The sequence below is a fragment of the Caenorhabditis remanei genome, chromosome V, assembly GCF_010183535.1.
Source record: "Caenorhabditis remanei strain PX506 chromosome V, whole genome shotgun sequence".
NCBI lineage: Eukaryota > Metazoa > Nematoda > Chromadorea > Rhabditida > Rhabditidae > Caenorhabditis > Caenorhabditis remanei.
Genome location: NC_071332.1, coordinates 1,417,633 through 1,441,547, shown reverse-complemented (window position 1 = coordinate 1,441,547; position 23,915 = coordinate 1,417,633). Strand labels below are relative to the sequence as shown.

At 36.9% G+C, this 23,915-nt stretch overlaps 1 protein-coding gene across 1 annotated transcript; it reads left to right on the top strand.

Moving 5' to 3' along the window:
- Positions 1-416: 416 nt before the first annotated feature.
- Positions 417-5,909, top strand: GCK72_016662 (uncharacterized protein; the record flags this gene model as incomplete). Its single annotated transcript, XM_053731616.1, has 7 exons — positions 417-489; positions 539-966; positions 2,090-2,221; positions 3,057-3,641; positions 4,675-4,823; positions 4,875-5,088; positions 5,811-5,909. 7 exons carry the CDS (start codon positions 417-419, stop codon positions 5,907-5,909), a joined length of 1,680 nt encoding a protein of 559 aa, XP_053580529.1.
- Between the last annotated feature and the right edge of the window lie 18,006 nt (positions 5,910-23,915).

The following is a 23,915-nucleotide window of genomic DNA, read 5'->3' as shown; positions in this document are numbered from 1 at the left end:
AGGTGAAAAATTGAGAAAAATCGGAAAGAAATGACAAAAAATGAGCGGTTTCGTAAAAACTATAATGCACTATACTTTACGCAAAAATGCACAAGATTACTGTAGCGAAAATCTGTAATTAAAGATTTTAACAGGTTTTTGACAGTTATTTTTGTTTTTTAGGTGTTTGAAATTATTTTTTTTGTATATTCCAGTTAAATTAATTGAAATGAATTTTAAAAATTGGTTAAAAACCTGAAAATCAGCATTTTAAAGAATGTCTTACATTTCACGCAAAAATGCACAGGATTACGGTAGCAGCAAAATCTGAAAATTATTTTTTTTCTCGCATGTTTCCAATCTTTTCGCCTTCAAAAATGATGGAATAGTGGCTCAAAATGAATAAAAATAGTTATTTTCAGCATAAAATCATCAAAATGAACGATAATTCGATGATAACAGATCCATGCGAGCCAGGAACCACGGAAGACACATCACATCATGTTTTGAGTACTAATTAATTTAATTAGCAATTAAAATAATGGTTTCAAAGTTTCAGAAAGTATCAAAATACTCATCGAAATGTCAAAAAGATTGAAAGAAAAAGAGCGAGAAAGCGATTCGCTGCGAACCGAAAACGAGAATCTTTTGGAAAAAATCGAAAAATTCGAAAAATCAAAGAATTCCGACAGCCACGAAAAGAGATTCGCCATGAGAAAACTAGAAGAGGCTGAAAATCGTCTGAAAACTAGAACAGAGTATTTCGATAAGGAACGAAGTATTTTCGTGAGAAATATGGAAGAAATGAGGCGTCGAATGGAGGATTCGGAGAGTTTTAGGAGATTTAATGAGAAGGAAATCGAGGAATTACGAAAAATTATTGAGAGAATTCCATCGAATGTTCGAATGGAAGCGGTGTGGAGTCCGGTTGAAAAGGAGACGATGGAGACGTTGAAAAGGGAAAATAAAGAGATCACGAACGATTTGGTAGGGGATATTCAGCATAAAAACCTCTTTTTGCATTGTATTTTTCAATAAAATCTTCTTTTTTTGCTTATTAGCACGCCACGCGTCTTACAACCGCGCTCTACCGAAACCGAAGAAAATAGTGTGCGAAATTGAGAGACGCAGAGAAAAAGAGACATTTTTCAAGGGGATTTCGGTGGAGCGCAGTTGTAAGTAAGGTGCCGAGCTTATAGTCAAGCTGAAAAAGAGTGAAAAATTCTCATTTTTCGAAATTTTTTCGAATTTTAACATGAAATTTTGAATTTTGCCTCTTGAAATTTCATGAGGTTTCCTATAGTTTGGAGGCTCCAAATTATCCAAATTGAAGCTGAAAATTTCGAAAAAAAATTCATTTTTCGTGATTTTTTGATATTTTTACTTTGAAAAATTAAAAATTTCGAAGTTTTCCAATAACTTCGAGCTGAAAAAGATTGAAAATTTTATCATTTTTCGTAATTTTTTCGGCATTTTCACATAAAATTTTGCTGAAAATCATGAAAAAATCACAATTTTGAGAAGTTTTCTTTGAAAATTTGAATTTTTGCTCAATTTTCCGATTTTCACATCAAAAAAATCTAGAATTCTCGAGATAAAACTACAATTGTAGAAATGAACGATTTTTCCAATATTTTGGAAACAAAAATTGATGAAAATCATGATGAATTCTAGATTTTTTGATGGGAAAATCGGAAAAATGAGCTAGAATTCAAATTTTCATAGTAAAAATCTCAAAAAATTGTGATTTTTTCATGATTTTCAGCAAAATTTCATGTGGAAATGCCGAAAAAATTACGAAAAATGATAAAATTTTCAATCTTTTTCAGCTCGAAGTTATTGGAAAACTTCAAAGTTTTCAGTTTTTTTTTCAAAATTGTGATTTTTTCAAGATTTTCAGCAGAATTTAATGTGAACAAGCCGAAAAAAACCACGAAAAAAAAGATTTTTAGCTAAAAATCTCAAAAAAAAATCACGAAAAATGCCAAATTTTATCGAAAAACTGGTAATTTTTTCAGTTTCTGCATCCATTTAAAGTATTTTTTCAATGAAATCTTCTCTTTTTTATCATTTTCCCATTAAAAATTGCGAACATTTTCCCATCTCACAGAAATCGGCGGAATTCCAACTGACATTGCTGAAAAGTCAGCAACAAATGGTGGCAGATGTGTTGGCGACAGAGCAAAAAGAGAGAGAAACGGCTGAAAATCAAGTCAGAGATTGGAAAATGCTCTTGGAACAGGTAGAGTTTTGAAAATTTCGCTTTTTCCAGCGAAGAATCGGTAATTTTCACTGAAAATCGTTTTTTTTTTCGTGAAAAAGCAGATTTTATTATATAAAAATTTATTTTTTGCAGTTTTTTTTTCATGCTTTTTCACTGAAAACTCACTAAAATAGTCATTTTTTGCTGAAAATCTCTATTAAATTTTGCGAAAAATTGCAATTTTTACCTGTTAAAAGTTTATTTTTCGCTGTTTTTTATTGTTTTTCAACGAGAAATCGTTAATTTGCACATTGAAATTTGGATTTTTTGAAAAAAAAAGAAATTATGAGCAAAAACTGGACAGCCATTTTCGCTAAAAAGCACGGAATTTTCAACAAAAAATTGTAAAAATCACTTTTTTCGAAGTTTTTTTCACTCAAATTTCACCAAAATCGTTTTTTTTTTTCTGAAAATGTCCTAATTTTCAATTAAATTTTGCGAAAAATTACAATTTTTTCTTGTTTTCAATGAGAAAAGGTTGAATTTTCAAAAAAAAAGTTCCCCATTTAAATTATTTTTCGACGAAAAACCAGTTTTTTTTCAAGAAAAGTCAAGTTTTTAAACGAAAAAAGTGTCTGAAACCACATTTTTCGCTAAAAATCAAGAAATTTTCAAAAAAAAAAAGAAGAAAAATCACAATTTTGAGATGATTTTCAGTGATTTTCATGATAAAAACTCGCAATTGTTGAAGAAAAAACTGAATTTTTAACCAAAAAAGTGTCGAAAACCACATTTTTCGCTAAAAACACGAGATTTTCAAAAAATAATTTTCAGCGATTTTCAAATTTTTTCACTGAAAATCTCTATTTTTCAGCAAGAATCTCAACTATACCAAGAGCAAGCTTACATCCGAGTGTTGGAGCAAGAGACTCTAGAAATCGATTATTTGAGAAGCCAAAATCAAATTCTGGCGGAAGAGAATTTGAATCTGAAATTGATGGCTGAAAATCAGGCGAAAGAACTCGAAATTCTGTCGAAAAACTCGGAAAAATCCGATAAAACTGAGTCGCAACTCTTCAAAAACCTCGAAAAACTCACTCATCGCATCTCGGAGCTCCACGAAGGACGTCGACTCGAGCAGATTCCAGAATCCCTGCGTTCAGAAGCTCCGCCTAAATTTCAATCCTCTGAAACTTTCTATCAAATCGCAAAACTTCTGAATATCATTCTAGCCGGCCATACAGTTCCACCGAAACTAATTTCAGACTTTTGGAATTTTCTAGTGAAACGAGCGGAGTTGACAGAGGAAGTGATTGAAGAGAAGATTCGAGAAGTGGAGAAAATGAAGGGGGCGGAGTTTCAGAGGGTTGAGGAGCAGTTTCAGAAGGAAAAGATGACGATGAAGGCGGAGTTTGATCGATTGAATGGGATTAAGAAGATGGAGAAAATGGGCAATGAGGTAGAGCGATTTCACGAAACTAAGCTCATTTCTTCAGTAAAAAACCCTAGAATTTCAAAAAAAAATTAATGATAAACGCCACATTTTTGGACATAAACGTACTTAAATTAGCCGAATTTTTCGTTTTTGGTGAAAAAGTTCTACCTCTTTTTACAACTGCGCCCCACCGCAAACGAGAGAGTATCGGCAAGAGAGACGCAGATTTTCACAGTTTTTGACCTATTTTTGCTATTTTTCTGAGGTTTTTTGTAAATTTTCATGAAAACAGCGAAATTTGATCAAAAACTGTGAAATTCTGAGTCGGCGCGAGAGAAAAAAAGAAAAAACTCTGCGTCTCTCTCGCGCGATACTCTCTCGTTTGCGGTGGAGCGCAGTTGTGAGGGCGGCGGACTGCTAATAGAATTTCAAAACAAATTAATGATAAACGCCGAAGTTTTTGACATAATACCTCACGAATTTTTCGTTTTTTAGTGAAAAATTTCTATTTGCAGCCCACTTCCTCTTGCAACTGCGCTCCACCGCAAGCGAGAGAGTATCGGCAAGAGAGACGCAGAGTTACGCACAGATTGTCATAGTTTTTGAACAATTTTCGCTATTTTTCAAAAATATTTACAAAAAATACTTTGAAAAAATGCGAAATTTGGTCAAAAACTATGAAAATCTGTGTCGACTCTGCGTCTCTCGCCGATTCTCTCTTGTTTGCGGTGGAGCGCAGTTGCAAGAATTGTGTCAAGCTAGTATTTTGACTTCGGCCCCGCCCGGCGTCGAGAATCCAAAAATGTGCTGAATAATTTTGAATTTCTATCAAAAATCGACTTTTTTTTTTGCAAAAAAAAAATAAAAATTCGAAATAATTCAAACTTTCAAACTTTCAACCGCGCTCTATCGAAACCAAGGAAAAGTGAGTGCGAAATTGAGAGACTGGCGATTCCGGTGGAGCGCAGTTGTAAACAGTGTGCCATGCTAATAGCTGGAAAACTTAAAGAAATCATTCAAAAGTGGTAATTTTTCGAAAAAAATCCCCGATTTCTAGACGATCCCACCTGTACCGGATACCAATATGTCATCCCTAGCACTCCGCTTCAATTCTCAACCTGCCCAGCCTGAAGAATCAGAATCTGTAGAAGCGGCGGTGCAAAAACTGAAAGAAATCAAGAAAATGGCAGTGTGTCCCAGATTTTCGTGAGTTCGAGGTGTCGAAAACGCGCTCCAATGACAATTTTCAAATTTTAGGGCTCCAAAATCGAAAAGTGACGATGGAGTCAAAAATTGGTCGTCTTCTGACATGGAGTCAGAAGAACACGAACGATCGGAAGCCGAGTTGCGGTACAAATTGAGAAAAATCGAGTTGGAATTGATGGCGGAGAAGGAGGAAAACAAGATGAGATTGGAGAAAATCGAGAAATCGATGAAGAGATCGGAGACGCGGGAGATCAGAATGTCACGAGTAAGTAGTAGCACGACACGATTCTTACAACCGCGCTCTACCGAAACCGTTGAAGCGAAATTGAGAGACGCAGAGAAAAAGAGACACTTTTTCAAGGCCGTTTCGTTAGAGCGCAGTTGTAAGAACCGAGCTAATAAGCGGTGCGAATGTGTAGGCATCTCGTCTGCTGTCGGCAAGAGGATGCGTGTGGTCGAGTGGTTAAGGTGGATGATTTTGGCGCGTGGGGTTGGTGGTTCGATTCCTCCACAGTGGAATTTTTGTTTTGTTTTTTGGTTTTTTGGTTTTATTGTAATTGCGCTCTACTGCAAAGTAGATATACCGATCCGTGTAGTCCTCTCGGATTAGTCTTTCCTGATTTTTCACTTCGTTTGCATAAGGAAAATCGGAATTTTTTCCAAAATTCAATCAAAACACGAATTTTATCGAAAAATTGCTTTTTAACATACTTGAACCAATTTTTTTGAAATTTTTTCAATTTTTCATCGAAAATGTGAACATTTTTGATGATTTTTAAAAGAATTTTTCTAATTCTGAATGATAATCGAAAATTTGACTTTTTCGCAAAAAAAAATTCAAAAAAATTGGAACTTTGGCGCCAAGTACCCGGGCCTTGACAAGTGTGGAAAATAGCGATTTTTGTAGTCCTCTCGGACAAGTTGAATCATTTTTACAAAATTTATCGAAAAACGGTTTTTTACATTTAAAAAAATGCTTATTTCCAGAGTGACGTCGTCTACGAAGGAGTCGTCTACCACGCCCACCCAGAAGACCCAAAAGACAAAAATTGGGTTTTGAATCGATTTTTGAAGAATGATATGTAGTATAATATATATTTTTTCGCAATTTTTGACATAATTTGTATTAGAGTTAAAAAAAACTGATTTTCATTTTGTCGCACTTTTTTGTCGCATTCTCTTATACATTTTCTCGAATTTCTGTCATAATTTGTATAAATTGATTTTCATTATGCATGTGTCCCTTCCCTCTCCTACCCCGATAACTTCCCCCCTTTCCCCCTCATACCGTGTGAGCACTTGAAATCATACGGAGAACTAGGAGAGAGCAACTAGAGATATATATGTTATAACAGGGAGAAAACAGGCTTTTTGATAAAAGTGTTCGCGTTTTTGCAAGTTGTCTCTTGCTGTCCTTTTTCCAAATTTTATATCTTTCATGACGATGAAAACGGAAGGCGTAGAAAGCAATTCATCACTTTTTAGACAAGTTTTTTTTCGATTTTTTCATCTTTTTTATCGTTTTCGGCGATGAGAATGATTAGTTGAACTTTTAATTTTTCGTGTGGATTTACGCTCGTAAATCGACATCAAAACGCTGAAAATGGCTACTTTCTATCAGAAAACGCTATTTTTCCCATTTTCTGACTTTTTTTTTAGTTTTAAATGCTCAAAAACCGGTTAAACTTTTGATATTTCGTTTTGGTGTGGATTTACGCGCGTAAATCGACACCAAAACGGATTTTTACGGTGAAAACCGTATTTTTTCGGGAAAATGTCAAATTTTCGGCTTTGAATCAGAATTAGAAGAAATTCCGAATTTTTTTTTCCATTTTTGATGTTTTTATTTTATTTTAAATGCTCAAAAACCACCGTTTTCGTATTTTATCACATCATTTGCATTTTTATTCATTTTTTTTTGTCCAAATATTCAAATTTTCCGATTTTTTGGTATTTTCGACACGTACTGTCAATCAAATTCAGTTTTCCTGAAAAAAAAAAACGATTTTTAGTATTTTGTCACTCAAATGGTGCATCGATATTGTGGCGATGCACCATTTGGAGTGTTTTTTGCGATTTTTTGGTTATTTTTGATAGAATAATTCGTTTTGCGTTTGAAATAAAAATATATTCGAAAAAATTTCATTTCAATTGGTTTATTATGCAAAAAATCAAATTTTTTTTTGATTAAAAAAAAAGCTGCTTGAAAATATCCAAAGTTTGCCATGATGCCACAACAACATTTTTTGTCTGTTTTTACCGAATTTTAGTGGATTTTGTAGATCAAATCTAGGGCTACATTTTTGTAGTTGACAACTTTTTGATAGCTTCTCTAGTTTTTGAGATATAAGCCTCCAAAGATAAGTGATATGAGCTTCCTGGAGGGCGTGCTCTAAAAGGATACCTCTTTTTAAAGGCGCATATCTAAAAAGTGGGCGGTGCTATCAAAAAGTTGTCACCTACAAAAATGTAGCCCTAGATTTGATCTACAAAACGCGCTAAAATTATTATGAATTCATTTTTATCTGTGCATGGGAAGACCGCGCCGCACTCGCGCGGCGGCCACGCCCATTTTTTGCGACAGTGTTCAAAAATGGAACGCAGCGTTAAAATGGGAGTGGGCGTGGCCGCCGCGCGAGTGCGGCGCGGTCTTCCCATGCACAGATAAAAATGAATTCATAATAATTCGGTAAAAACAAATTAAAAATAATATTGTGGCAAACTTTAGGAAAAAAAAATTTCAAGCAAAAATGTAAAAAAAAGTTTTTTTTCCATTTCCAACCAATTGAAATAAAACTTTTTAGTAAAAAAAGCAAATTTCAAACATAAAATGTGCTCTCCTATCAAAAATGACCATGGTGCATCGCCTTGAGTATCGATGCACCATTTGTGCGACAAAATATGAAAAAAAATTTTTTGGTTTTTTCAGGAAAACTGTTTACGGTTGCACAGTCTCCCAGACTCCGAGAAAGAACTGCAAGGAAATTTTTGATCTACCCTCATGAAACGAAAAATTTGAGAAATTAGCAGGTCTACAAATTTATTTATTTGATTTTTAGCTAAAAGCTCTATGTCAGGAATGAGAAAATTTCAGTTTTAGAATTATTCTGAGAACATTATCCACCCATTCAATCCAAAAAGTCCTGGTTTTATATATTATTTCAGGTCGAAATGGCAATTTTTTATTTTGATTTCGGGAAAATCTACGGGATTTGTTCATTTCTCAACATTATCCAACGAATGATACAGTACCGCTCAAAAGTATATTAACTTTTTGTTTTTTAATCATAACTTATCTCAAATAGGTCCGATTGAGCTGGAACTTTGGGAAAACATTTATTGTAGAGTTTTTAATATATTTACACAAAATTTGAGTTAAAAATCATGTTCCAAAAGTTTTTTGCACAATTTTCGAAAATCTCAAAAATGCGAAAAAATGGCATATTTTTGTTTAAATGATCAGTGTATCGAAAACAGGTTGTAGAAACAGTGTTTATGATAGTTTTCCGTAAGACATAGTCTACTTCTTCAATTTTTGAGTACTGGTCCGCAATCCTAGGCATGCTTTCCATGTATCCCATTCCGGCAAAGTATGGTGATTGAGACATTTGGAGTTTTGAAGTTCGAACTACTGTAAAGTAGTTTATTTTCGTAGAAAACAGTAGCGGTTTACCCGAAACTGTTCAAAAAACAATAAAGAACAATTTAAAAATAACCCGATTCTGATACAAGCTTTCAATCAGTTTTTGGAGACGCTGAAACGTCAACTAGAGGTTTTCCGGAATGGCAATCTGACACGTTCCGGATCTAAATTTCATAATTATCTGGAACCCTTGTCATCAAAACTTCAGACAATTATTATTTCAGTATCTGTCAATATTTTGAACCATATTCTGAAGCACAAATTTGTAATTGAGAGTTGTGCCATTCTCTGCAAATTAGTAAATGGCATTTCAAAAAACTCAAAATTTTTTAATTCTTTATTTTCTCAAGAAATAGTGTCTAGCTGATTATTTTTTAGTTTTCCACATCAGAAAAACACTTCAATAGATTTATAACAATTAAAAACCTATTGACTCACGTTTTATTATATTTTCATACTGTAGGCAAAAACTGCAGTTAGAACGTGGATACTGCGTAGTTATTTTTTAGTGTGCACATACTTTCAAACAAATTTGTGCTTCAGAATATGGTTCAAAATATTGACAGATACTGAAATAATAATTGTCTGAAGTTTTGATGACAAGGGTTCCAGATAATTATGAAATTTAGATCCGGAACGTGTCAGATTGCCATTCCGGAAAACCTCTAGTTGACGTTTCAGCGTCTCCAAAAACTGATTGAAAGCTTGTATCAGAATCGGGTTATTTTTAAATTGTTCTTTATTGTTTTTTGAACAGTTTCGGGTAAACCGCTACTGTTTTCTACGAAAATAAACTACTTTACAGTAGTTCGAACTTCAAAACTCCAAATGTCTCAATCACCATACTTTGCCGGAATGGGATACATGGAAAGCATGCCTAGGATTGCGGACCAGTACTCAAAAATTGAAGAAGTAGACTATGTCTTACGGAAAACTATCATAAACACTGTTTCTACAACCTGTTTTCGATACACTGATCATTTAAACAAAAATATGCCATTTTTTCGCATTTTTGAGATTTTCGAAAATTGTGCAAAAAACTTTTGGAACATGATTTTTTACCCAAATTTTGTGTAAATATATTAAAAACTCTACAATAAATGTTTTCCCAAAGTTCCAGCTCAATCGGACCTATTTGAGATAAGTTATGATTAAAAAACAAAAAGTTAATATACTTTTGAGCGGTACTGTATCTCAAAACGTGCTCCGGAGATTTTTACACATTTGTGTAGGACGGTTTTTCAATTTGCTCATTAGTTTTTGAGAAATCGATCAAATTCCGAATTTTTTTCAATTTTTTGTTTTTTTCTCGAAAACTAATGAACAAATTAAAAAACCGTCCTACAGAAATGTGTAAAAATCTCCGGAGCACGTTTTGAGATATCATTCGTTGGATAATGTTGAGAAATGAACAAATCCCGTAGATTTTTCCGAAATCAAAATAAAAAATTGCCATTTCGACCTGAAATAATATATAAAACCAGGACTTTTTGGATTGAATGGGTGGATAATGTTCTCAGAATAATTCTAAAACTGAAATTTTCTCATTCCTGACATAGAGCTTTTAGCTAAAAATCAAATAAATAAATTTGTAGACCTGCTAATTTCTCAAATTTTTCGTTTCATGAGGGTAGATCAAAAATTTCCTTGCAGTTCTTACTCGGAGTCTGGGAGACTGTGGGTTGTGAGACTTAAATCTCCCTCTCAGGGTTCACATCCCAAAAGTGTTCCTCGATGACGGCCAATCCAGCCGCGCTCTATTGATAATAATGGTACATTTTTGCGTCATGGTGAATATTCGTGCATACTATACCAGGCTATATGAATTCTAATGTTCACCGTGACGCGAAAAAAATGTACCATTCTTGTCAATAGAGCGCGAATGCATTGGTAGCCCTGCCCTCCTCATTTCAGAACTTTCTCCTTCTGTCATATGCCTATTTAGCTATCTATCCATAATTCCCCAATTCTATCAAACACCCATAAAATCCCCCTATATATCTCATCAACACCCAATGTACTCGTCGTCATCCCATCCCCATCTAGCCGGAATAGTGCAAGTGATCGCGCATTGGATTTATATAAATAGTTTGCCATATATGAAAAAATACAAGTTTTTTCATATTCCCCCCTTCATATCTTTTTTGCCGAAAAACGGAGAGATTATGATAAGAAAACATTGATGAGAGGGGGAACGTTTGTCCTTCCCCACTTTTTCCTTCAAATGTTTTGTTTCCAACAAGTTTCTAAGGGGAAGATGAAGATAGTTTGTCTCTCTCTGAGAAGGAGAAGACCCACCCTTCTCTCCCTCCTTTTTTTTCGTGTTTCCTTATGATGATGGGCAGATTTATCATTTGTGTTGACAACTGTCTACACTATCAGTTCATGATTTGGTCTCGAAGTGTGAATTTGAATTTAATAAGGTGGCAGTATTAATCATTCTGCATAGTTAACATTAACAGTTTACGTTACAACAATGCTTTCATTTCTGACATTGAGATCCCGTACCTGGATAATAGCTCTACTTTGAGATTGCGTAACGACCTTATTTTTAGCTCGAATGACATGAATTTAAATGGGTTCGATAGATCAAGGATAGGTCTTCATTTTTTAGTTGACAGTTTTTCGATAGCTATTTTAGCCTTTGAGATACGCGCCTTCAAAGGAAGATACCTTTCATACCTACCTGAAGACATCTTCAATGATTTATCAACTTTGAGATTGCGTCATGGCGAAATTTTTTAGACATGAAATTAAATGGGTTCGATAGATCAAGTCTAGAACTTCATTTTTGCAGTTGACAGTTTTTTGATAGCTATTCACGTTCCTGAGATACGCGCCTTTAAAGATAGACACCCAGTTCTGGGGAGGGGAGGGACGCAGAGAAAACAGACACTCTCGCTTCTCTGCGCTCTCTCTTTCTTATACGATGTCTGACTTGTTATATTGGTTATGTAGATCAAAACTAGATCTTCATTTTTGTAGTTAACCATTTTTTGATAGCTATTCACGCTTTTGAGATATAACGCTTCAAAGATAAGAGGTGTTGAGTGAGAGAGAGAGGACGCAGAGAAGCGAGGGTGTCTGCCTTCTCTGCATCTCTGTTTTCTTTGAAGCCTTCTATCACAGTGGCTATTGTAGCTAAAAATGTGATTTTCATATCAAGTTCTAGAAAATGTTGAGTAGAATATTTTTGTAATTAACAACTTTTAAATATCTTTTTATGTTTTTGAGATATAGTGGTTTTTCTGAACTGTATCTTCACTTATATTTGAAGCCTTATATCTCAGTAACGTGAATAGCTATCAAAAAGTTGTAAACTATAAAAATGTAGCTCAAATCTTAATCTTCATTTTTATAGTTGACAATTCTTTGGTAGCTATTCGCAGTTTTGAGATATCTGAAACTCTGAAACTGAAACTGAAATTTAGAACCTTTTTACCTTCTTTTTCTTCAAAAAAACGTACTTTACCCATCCAATCAGCTTAGCCCACCTACTTCCCAGGCTTAAACCATTTTTATCACTTCCCTTATCAGTATTCTTTTTTTTTGTTTCAGAACACTTTCCGATTATTTATAATCTATCAGTATCAGTCAATCAAAATAATTCTTTGAAAACGCACTTTGCCCTATTTGTTTCCATAAAAGGGAAATGATAACATGATAACACATCTGACTCTCGTTTCTCCATATTTTTTGTGATGTCTAACTTTGGAAGCTTGATACAGGACTACAAATTGTTTTAGGCAAATTTAATTTAAATTGGTTGTGTAGATCAAGGATAAGGCTATATTTTTGTAGTTGACAACTTTTTGGTAGCTTCTTTAGTTTTTGAGATATAAGCCTCCAAAGATAAGTGATATGAGCTTCCCGGAGGGCGCGCTCTAAATGTGTACCTCTCTTTAAATGCGTATATCTCAAAAGTGGGCGGTGCTATCAAAAAAGTGTTCAGTACAAAAATAAAGCTCTATACTTGATCTGTGCAACCTGTATACATTCAAAACAGTGAGACAGTGTATAAAAGTGAGAGAGCGCAGAGAAACCTGACATCTCTGCGCCCCTCCCTCTCCTCACTGCTCCAGGCGCCTAACTTCAACGGCGCGTATCTCGAAATCTTGAAGAGCTATTGAAAAATTGTCAACTATAAAAATGAAGCTCTTGACTTGATCTATCAAACCCATCTAATTTCATGTCTAAAAATATCGCCATGACGCAATCTCAAAGTTGGTAAATCATTGAAGATGTCTTCAGGTAGATATGAATGGTATCTTCCTTTGAAGGCGCGTATCTCAAAGGCTAAAATAGCTATCGAAAAACTGTCAACTACAAAAATGAAGCTCCTGACTTGATCTATCAAACCCATCTAATTTCATATCATTCTTTCTAAACATAAAGCTATGACGCACTCTCAAAGTAGACCTATTATCCAGGTATCAAAAATGTCACCATGGAACCTTTGATTCCTAAGTTTTTTCTGATCTCAAAAACTTTGAAAGGTAGGTATCACCCTCATCCTCCCCCCCCCCCCCATATCCTCAACAATGGAAAGTAGGTATATGTATCTGGAGGAGGGGGGAAATTGGAACATGTATGGTCGATTGTGTAATAGGATTATTGCGTCCTGCAGAGAGCGTCGCGGAATCTCTTTCTTCTTCTATCCGCAATTCTCTCACAATGTTTTGGCCTCTCACCGGGATTTGATTCCCGAGAGAACTTTTCGAATTCATCACGCTTCGTTGATACATTTGGACCAACCGCTCGCTTCTCCAGGCGCTTCTGATTTCCAATTTTCTGCAGGTCAGATGCTGTGTGGAGACTTTCTTTTAGATTATGGTCGCTGGAACATAAAGAATCAGAAATACCTATGTAGGTACTGTAAGTCTTCCAGATTTGAGAAACGCATTTTCCTTTTCTCGCGCGGCTCGACCGCCTTCTTATATGCCCTCAGCACCCGTGCGCCACTTTGCCCCCGGATGGCTCAACTGGTAGAATTTCCGGCCACCATTCTCGCATCCAGGGTTCGACTCCCATTACTCCCAAATTATTTTTTCTTCTTTTTAAGAGCACACCAGTGTATTACATTTCAATTCTAGCCAATTTTAGAGCAATTTTTCGAAAACTCTCACGTCGAAATGTCTGAACGTACTTTACCCGTCATAATCAGCTTAGCCCACTTATTTCCAGGGCTTAAATCTTTTTTTCTCACGTTCTTATCAGTTTTCTACGTGCAATTTTGTTTTCAACGAGTTTTATCAATCAATCAAAATAAGTCTTTCGAAAGGAGAAGAAATGCATTATGCCCTGTTTTTATATTTCAAAATTTACATTCATCTTGTAGATCAAACCTAGACCTTCATTTTTGTAGTTGACAATTTTTTGATAGCTCTTCACGCTTTTGAGATATGAGCGTTCAAAAATTAAATAAAATGAAAAATGCCTAGCTTTGACAGCTTATAACTTAGTCCGGTTTAGTCCGAATTGAGAAAATTATTTTCGAATCTGTAGATCAAACCTGTATCTCCATTTTTGTAGTTGACAACTTTTTGATAGCTCTTCATGTTCTCGAGTTATGCGCCTTTAAAGGTAGCCGCCCCTGAAAAGAGAGGGAGAGACGCAGAGAAGCCAGACACTCTAGAATCTCTGCGCCCTCCTCCTCTCTCTCTCCCCCTCCATCAATTTTTAAAAGCGCGTATCTCGAAAGCGTGATGAGCTATCAAAAAACTTCCAACTGCAAAAATGAAGCCATTAACTTGATCTACAAAATGAATACAAATTTGTTTTAGGGAGACATCATCTGACCCCGTGGCGCCACCTCAAAGTTTCTTAGTGATATCACTAGTATAAATACAACATTCCAATATGTGGTCCGCCTCCCTAGTTTCTCACACTTTTATATGTACATTATCATAAATCAACAGCTTCTCCTTATCCTCATCTCCTTCTTCTTCTATCTTCTTTTTCACGTCTTCATCCCAACCACGGAACACCTTCTCCTCCTTTTTCGACCGAATATTTATCACTGTCTCTTCTTCTTCGTTGTCCACCTGCTGCTTTCCTTACTCAAGGTCGTTTCTTCCCTTACTTTCCGAATATATTCATTTGCATGAACATATCTTTTCTCTCAGTGTATCATTGTATAGTTTTTTTGGGGGCGTCTCCGTTTTGATTCCGTTTTTCGGGCTAATGATTCAAAAGTGACAAAGTATAGTAGTAATAATAACGAGAATGAAACGGAAAACTCACAATTATCTTTTAGTGGTTTTCGATTTTCGAGTGGTTTCGTCTTCTTACTACAAGGATTACATTTAACTTCCATTTCCACATTTTTTGAAGGCTAACTTAAACATCATGTAGTTTTTTAGTGTATAAACCTAAACGTTCGAAATTTTGTCAGTATATACAGTATGTCTAACTTTCCACTTTTGTAGGTGACAGTTTTTTGATTGGTACCCAAACTTTTGAGTTATGCGCCTTTAAAGTAAGGCAGCAAAAATAAGCAGTGTGCAGAGAAGTCAGACACTCTAGCTTCTCTGCGCTCTCTCACGATCTCCGACTGTCTCACTATACCAGATTCAATTTAATGTTACATATACAACAAGTCTAACTCTACATTTTTGTAATTGACAGTTTTTTGATAGCTCTTTCAGTTTTTGAGTTACGCGCCTTTAAAGATGGGCGGGTCACAAAAAATGAAAGAGAGCGGAGAGAGCCCAGAGAAGGTAGAGTCTCGATTTTTTGAAATTTTTTCTTAGCCTCTTTAAATTTCAGAAATATACACAATTTTCGCAACAAGCCACAGAAGAGGCGAGACGCAGAGAAGCCAGACACTCTCGCTTCTCTGCGTCTTCCCCTCTCTTTTCCTCTCGCTCATGTTTAGGCACCCAACCTTTGAAAGCGCGTATCTCGAAACCGTGAAGAGCTATGAAAAAGTTGACAACTACAAAAATGTAGAGCATAAAATTTCACATATTTTATTAGTTTACAACTTTTTGATAGCTCTTTGCGTTCTAAAGAAATAAGCGTTTGAAGCAAGACAGCTGAAAAGAAGGGAAGAGACACTCAGAGAAGCAGACTCGTTTCTCTGCACCAAATCTTTGAAGACGCGTATCTCGAAACCGTGAAGAGCTATCAAAATTTTGTCAACTACAAAAATGTAGCTCTTGAAATTATCTACAAGGTCCATTCATGTATATTCAAAATTGGCTTATTTCAAAAAGTTGTTCTTCAACTTGTTTCGCAATGCTCTGAAGCTCCAATTACTCATATTTTCAATCATTTTTCTAGTCTAGTCTCTCTGAAACTTCCAGACATGCTCCGATCAGGCTACATGTATTGGCTAGAAACCTCCGTGACCAAGTATTTAAACTCATCTCAATTCTTCTATGAATTGTCCCTTTGGAAGCAAATTGATAAGAATTACGCGATTGTTTATCAATCACTTATGCAATCTGTTCATTTCATTTTCCTTTAAATTTGACCTATCACCTGTATTCTCCTCGAAACTTTCTCTTTTATCGGAATTTCAGGAGATCTGATAAGCTTTGATTTAGGGAGAGAGAGGGAGACACAGAGAAGACAGACACTCTAGCTTCTCTGCATTTCTCACTCTCTTGTAGTTTACTTTAAGGACGTGTATCTCACCAGCGTGAAGAGCTATCAAAAAGTTGACAATTAAAAAAATGTAGATATTATTAAGGTCTACATTTTTGTAGTTGATCATTTTATTCTAGCTTTTCAGGTTTTTGAGATATGATGGGTGGGGAACGCTTGTCTTAGAAGGCGCGTATCTCAAAAACGTGGAAAGCTAGAAAAAGTTGTCATCTACCAAAATGAAGCTCTTAATTAGGTCTATACAACAAATATACATTTGAATCAGCCAAACAGTGAGACAGCGCAGAGAAGCTAGAGTGTCTGACATCTCTGTGCGCACTCTCTCATTTTAGGAGACAATTTTTAAAGGCGCATATCTCAAAAACGTGAAGAGCTACCAGAAAGATGACAACTACAAAAATGAAGTCCTTAATTTGATCTATACAACAAATCAAAATTCGGAATGATTAGACAATAAGGAAACAAGAGAGACCGCAGAGAAGACAGGGTGTCTGGCTCCTCTGCGCACGCTTTCTTCTCATCTCTTGTTATTGGAGGCTACATTTAAAGGCGCATATCTCGAAAACTAGAGGAGCTACCAAAAAAGTGTCCACTACAAAAATGAAGTTCTAGACTTGATCTACGCAACTGTATAAAATTTGAAAATAGTCATAAAAAATATCAAAAAGTAACGGGCTCTCAAAATTTACCTATATTCTATTTTTTTTTTCCTGCCTCATTCATCAAAGTTTTTTGCAATCTTCCAAGACAATTCAACTTGACATCCATCTCACCTTTTTTCTCTTTTTTTCCCGCACTCCCTCGCCACCTCCCCTCTATTTCCATTTCTTCACAAAAGATTTAGGCGTCGATAATAATCTCGAAAAGTCACACACACTACTTCGTTGAAAACCGCCGAACCGCAACCCCTTTTCTCTCGTTTTTCTACTTTTTCTACGTTTTTTTCTATTCAGATTCCTTCCACATAACATCGTGATGGGTCGTCTACTACTACCTCTGCTCATTTTTCTTGTACCTACCGTAATGGCGGATGACACGTGTCTTAGCCGGGGTCAACTGTTTGGAGTCATCTTTGGAAGTGTTGCAGCGGCGTTTTTGATCTCCGCCACGTTGGCAATGATTATGTATATTTGGTATAGAAGATCTAGTGAGTTTCTTTGCTATTTTTTAATTTTCTGAGCCTGGCTCCAATCCGAATTTATAATAGTTGTATAAATCAAGTTAAGGGCTTCATTTTTGCAGTTGGAAGTTTTTAGCTAGCCCTTTACGGTTTTGAGATACGCGCCGTTGAAGTTAGGCGTCTGGAGCAGTGAGGAGGGCGCAGAGAAGCTAGAGTGTCTGACTTCTCTGCGCCCTCTTTCTCTATGCCTCCTTCCTTGCGATGTTTGAACGCTCATATCTCAAAAGCGTGAAGAGCTATCAAAAATTTGTCAACTACAAAAATATACCGCTAGATTTGATCTATATAGCCATGTAAACTTGCAGTTTAAAAACTCAAGCAGACTTGACGACACTTCTTCAAAGTTGACCAATTTTTTTTCTGGAAACTCGATTTCAGGTTCAAATCTACATTCTGGTTTCGATGATTATCTTTTGTATACAAAAACATTAAAAATCCGATTTTTTGAATAAAAATCGGACAACTTTGACACCTTGCATCAAAGCCAGCTTTAAGTCTAACTGTTTGATTTTTATATAGCTGTGTAGATCAAATCTAGATCTCTATTTTTGTAGTTGACCACGTTTTGATAGCTTCTCATGTTCTCGAGTTATGAGCGTTTCCGCGAGGCTTGTCGAGAATGGGAGAGAGCGCAGAGAAGTCAGACACTCTAGCTTCTCTGCGCCCTCCACTCTCTCATGGGGGGCAGGCGCCTAACTTCAACGACGCGTATCTCAAAACCTAGAAGAGCTATCAAAAAACTTTCAACTGCAAAGATGAATCCCTCAACTTGATCTGTACAACCAATATAAATTTGGACAAGTTGGATCTTAGTGGCGCTCAGTCAATTTTTCTTTGTGGAATCACTCTCTGAGCCAGACGGCCATCATTGATGACGCGTATCTCAAAAACGTGAACAGCTATTAAAAAGTTGTCAACTACAAAAATAGAGGGTTTATTCTGGTCTACAAAACCCATATAATTTTGAAATAATATCTAATTTCCTTATTCCCCAGGCACCCTCCGTGAAACCGATGAAAAATCTGCCTACGCCAATGACGCTTGCGACGTGGAAGACAAAGGATGCGACGCACCAAAATCAATCAATAAAGACAAAATGACAATGATCGACTCGTTTAAATTGAAGCGGAAGATGGAGGACACGGGAACCCAAAAAGCGTATTCCATGGAGTTTTTGAATGAAGTCGAGGGGAAAGTTGGTGTCCAACTACGTGGAGCAGACATTGGAGGACTCGGATTCAATATTCAGGGAAATATGAATGAGGGAATTTTCGTCAAGGAAATCATTTCCAAGGGTATCGCCGAGCAGTGTGGGAATATTCTGGTTGGAGACAAAATCAAGTCGTTGACTATCAATTTTGAGAATATGGTCTATGAGGATGCGGTCACTTTGCTCAGCTACTCGTCACCGTATAAAGTGAAATTGGAGTTGGAAAGGAAGCTGGCGGATAATGTGTCTGCTAGTGAGAGTGATGATGGTAAGTGGTGGCTGAGAAAATGCAAAAGCTCGGCCATGAAAAATCATTTGGTGGCTGAGTTTTTGCATTTACAGGGTGCGGCAGAATTACCCGCACAAAAGTTTGACGACGTAAAGCAAGGCGATTGGTGCAATTCTGGTTCGCGTATTATTTAAATTTTTGTTAATTACATTATTTTTTATCAGTCTGCCAAAATTCAGATCGATCGGTTTTGTTTTAAGTAAATGGCACCGCCGAGTAGACATCGCTCTTCCATTTTGAACCTTTTCAAAGAAGGAGTCCTACCGGTTGACATCATTAAACGGCTCGTAGTCCTAAGTAAAACCGTGTATGACTTGATTTCTCGTTTCAAAAAGCTCGGCACGTTCTTGGATAGACGTGGGAGAGGGAGAAAAGCAACTGTTGTCACTCCAGATCGGATCAAAGCTGTGAACCAGGGAATCGGAAGAATCGCACATCGGAGCATCAGAAAGATGGCGAAAGGTATGAAAATTAGTCGGCGTTTGTTGGGAAGGATTGTCAAAGACAAGCTGAAGCTTATCTGTTATCGTGAAAGAAAAGCGGCCATTCTCTCGGAAGCTACAACCAAGAAACGGCTCGAAAGATCGAAAAAGCTCCTTCAGCGCACGCTCAATGGTGAACACTTGGTTACAGTGTTCTTTGACGAGAAGCTGTTCACGGTACGGGCTGAATTCAATCCTCAAAATCATCGAGTACTTGCTGAGACATCTGAGGAAGATTTTGCCAACGGAAAGGCGATTCATCAAGGCTCTCACCCCGCTAGTGTGATGGTTTTTGGAGCAGTGTGTGCTGATGGCAAGTCACCATTGCTTTTTGTTGATCAAGGAGTCAAAATCAACAAAAAGTCAACATTTCGCAGATTTTAAAAAAGACATTTCTTCCCTGGGTTCTGAAGCACTTCAATGGACGTCACTGAGAGTTCTAACAAGACGGTGCTCCCGCACACACAGCCAAGTTGTCGCAACAGTGGTGTGAAACCCATTTGCCTGCATTCATACCGAAGGACGAATGGCCTCCGTCCTCGCCAGACCTCAATCCTTTGGACTATTCCATCTGGGGGTTTTGCAAAACAAGGTCAACGCTAAACCCCACTCAAGTATCGAGGCCCTGAAGAAAACCCTAGTCAAGGAATGGGACGCTTTGTCGCCAGATTACCTGCGTGCAACCATCGATGCCTACCCTAGACGTCTTCGTGCTGTCATCGAAAAAAGAGGAGGTCGGATGGAACAAGATTAGTTGATAATTGTTGTTATGATTATGAATAAACTTTTTGTTGATTCCCATGGTTTTCTGACTTTTCATTTTTTAGATATAGCACTTAGAGCTTGTGCGGGTAATTCTGCCGCACCCTGTACTAGGCCACTAGTCTTCTTTGATGAAAAAAAAAAACGAAAAAAAAAAGACTGGAGTCTGACAAAATTACGTTTTTGACACTATTCTTTGCGAAAATGAGAAAAAATCGACAAAAAATCGCGTGGCCGAACATTTTTTCTAGGCCACCAACATGTTATATTCTATATATATGGACGTTTCAAAAGTTTTTCACCGAATAAACAGAAAAATAACAAAAATATAGAAAAATATCACCAAAAAATGTGGTGGCCGAACTTTTCCATTTTCTAGGCCACCGCTCGTTTCTGCGGGTTTTTTGAGATTTTTTACGATTTTATTCTGAAAAAATGTTACTTACGTCGATTTCTTGCTAGAAATGTCGAAAAACAGCTAAAAGTGACAAAATTGACAAAAAATCACGTGGCCGAATTTTTGCATTTTTTCGGCCACCAGTCATTTTCAAGGTTTTTGTCATTTCGCGACGGAAACACTTCATGTTTGACCCCCTACAATCATACATGTGTAAGCGGATCCTTATTTTTATACTTTTCCAGAAAAAGAGATGAGATACCACCCGCTATTCCGAAGCAACACGTTGACTCACGTCCACTTCAATCCACTCGGCGGTACCATCTCCACCCCAGCCACGACACCCCAGAGATGCACTTCGGCGGATTCCAAACAGAAACATGCGCTGCCGACGGCCAAAGTCGTGGAGCCCGACTCGACGACGTGCGCCGATGACAGTAGTCAGGGAGCGAGAGACGCAGACAACAGTCGAATGGATAGTAGTGATTACGGTAGTGACGGAGTCTCGGATTGTCGGGAGAGCACCGCCAGCGATGGGACACAGAAAACGTTGAGCGATCGGATTGAGATCACTGATATCATTTTCGATAAGGTCAAATCGCCGACACCACCGCCGGCGAGAAAGTTGGAGCAGTGTACGGAGTTGCCGCCGAAACCAAGGAAGATTGTGTCGAGGGTGAGTGTGAGGCATGACTGGAAAGTAGAAGATGTGAGGATTCTGAATCTGTTTTCAGAATTTTTCTGGCGTCAAAATGAACCGAGATACATCACTTTTAGTTTAGAGCATCCACCGTCATAGAGTGTCCAATAGCAAAATTACAAATTTTCGAATTTTTTATACAAAATATACATCGCTAGAAAGCTGAAATCACGAGGATTCTGAATCTATTTTCAAAATTTATCTAGGATTAAAATGAGCGGAGTTACACGACTTTGAAGCTGGAGACTCTTTTACGGTAGGTGCCCTGAACTGACAGTCGTGTAACTCCGCTTATTTTAGTCCTATCAAAAATTTGAAAACAGATTCAGAATTCTCGTAATTTCAGCTTTCTAGTGATGCTTGTTTTGTATAGAAATCTTGAAAATCAGTGATCTTGCACTTTTTTACCGTGTGTGGATTTACGAGAGGAGGCATGTCGATTTACGGAGTTATGGTAATCAACCCCAAAATAGAATTCTTCACTTCTTCACCCACCACAACACCGTAAATCCCACAAACGCGTAAATCGACACACGACCGTAAGATTTTGAAAATAGTATCACGTGTCGATTTACGAATTTTCGCATTGCCGTAAATCCACACCAAATTCCGATTCTTTGTGCAAAATCATGTTGACACCTATGTGACCGAGGTTTTGCAAAAGTTCGGCCATAAAAAAATCGTATCGTAACCTCGTAAATCGACCCCTACCTAATGTCATATGGATTTACGAATCAAGTCTCGTGGCCGAGTTTCGAGATTCTTAGGCCACCGGGGGCAATCAGGCTCTACCGTAATATTTTTTCAGTGGAGGGGTGATGAGATTCTCAATTTTTCACGAATTTTTGTAAAAATGACTGCGATTTTTGAAACCAGCGTGTTTTAAAACTTCTATCCACCGATTTTTAGCAAATTTTCAAAACTCCACACATTTTTCAAATTCGCACGCGACGCACGCTCCCCTGATTTTTTTAAATTTGAAAAAGTTGTTGATAGGTACTTTCGGATACCCAAAAATTTGAAAATCATAACCATTTTTTGCTAAAATCCCTAGTGAGCCAAGAAATTTCAATTCAAAATTTCGTCTATTTTCAGTCCCCATCACCAATCCACAAACCACCACCATCGCCAAAAGTGAGCCGTGCCACAAGCCCGAAGAAGACTCAACAAGTCGAAGATTCCACTCAGACGCCACGCATCCCAGCCGAAACGAAACCCACTCAAACCTCAGCTGCTGTCCCGATCCCCCCACCGATCAGCTCGATTCCAGTGAGAAAAGAGATGGAGACGCAGACAAAGACACCGTCTCCAGTGGTTCTTGTAGAGGAGAGAATTGTTGAAATCCCACCGGTTGAGATAGAGGAGGACGGACCGAAGGGACCGGAGATCACTGAAGCAAGGATTTCAAGAATTCCGAAAAGATCGGATAGTATTAAGACGCCGGTGGTGGAGAGGAAGTTGCCCGCACTGCCGAAGAGTGTCACGCAGAGAAGTCATAGTGCGGATAAGGTGGGTTACGGTAGTCACGGTACTGTACCGCTCAAAAGTATTAGGTTGAGTCATAAGTTTCTTTCTTTTTTTGAGTAATTTTTGGAATGAAATTTCTTAAAGGCAATTACTCACATAATGAGAAATATTGTTGGTTGGTACCTACAACTCATTGTAATTATACCTGTGACTTGACGTTTCTTTTCTGCTAAAACTCAGCCATGGGCACATCAAAACACATAAGATGCTCTTTTTTAGAACCATTCTTCGTTTTCATTGTTTTCTTAGAAAACGTTGGCAACAATTGGTAAACTATTAAAAATGAGATTAAGCAAGGAACATTATGTGTAAAAAACTACTGAAAACAGTTGAACTAAGCAACAATACTTTGGTGCCGACCTCTAAACAAATGTGACGATTAGCAAAATAGAGATGCGTGACTATTCTTGATTTTTCTGATAGGTTATATTTGACAGTTGGTCGAAATTGTTTTAATTTAGTAGAGTAGACATTGATGTATTTAAATTTATTTTGTTTTAGATACTCACATCATTTGTCTTTTTTCGCTGGAAGCGTGAAGCCAACTACACCAAAATCTCGTAATTTTTAAGTTAAATGAAGCCTAGTGCTCGTACTTTTAAATCAGTCCACTAGATATTTTGTGTAATTCTAGAGCAATGTATCTAGTGTTGATTATAGCACAATAATTCAGACTAGTTTGGGAGAGTTGAGAAGAGTCCTAGACTTCATCTAGATCTACTACACAGATTTTCTCAAAATTGTGAATATCATACGAAAAATATCAGTCATGTAATATTACGTATTTGAATGGTTTTGGTTAAAATTTTTTATGACATTATTTACTCATAGTATCTTCTAACTTTTACAAACATTTTGGTTTAAATACTTTCTCAAACATTTCTGTAATCTGCTTTAACCCAGCTGAACAATGATTTCTAGTTGCTGTCAATCGTCTGATCGTAACTTTTTTGTTTTTAACATTCGAACCTAAAACTAAAGAATAATAACAAGACGAAGTTTTTTTCTACAAATTTCCATTATTTTCTCATAAAGATCTCAACATTTCCCTACCAATGCGACTAGTATCAAAAAACTTTCCAAAATAAGCATTTGGTTGACCACCGAAAAAATCACCGTTTAAAAGAGCGGACTGTCCAGGCATCAATTCAAAACTAGGTTTGTTAGCCACTGAAAAGGTCATTAGAATGCAAAAAAGTTTGGGTTGATAAACAATCACAGTACCAAGAAACCGTGAGTCAAAGTTCAACCTCAAAAAAAGAAAGAAACTTATGACTCAACCTAATATATT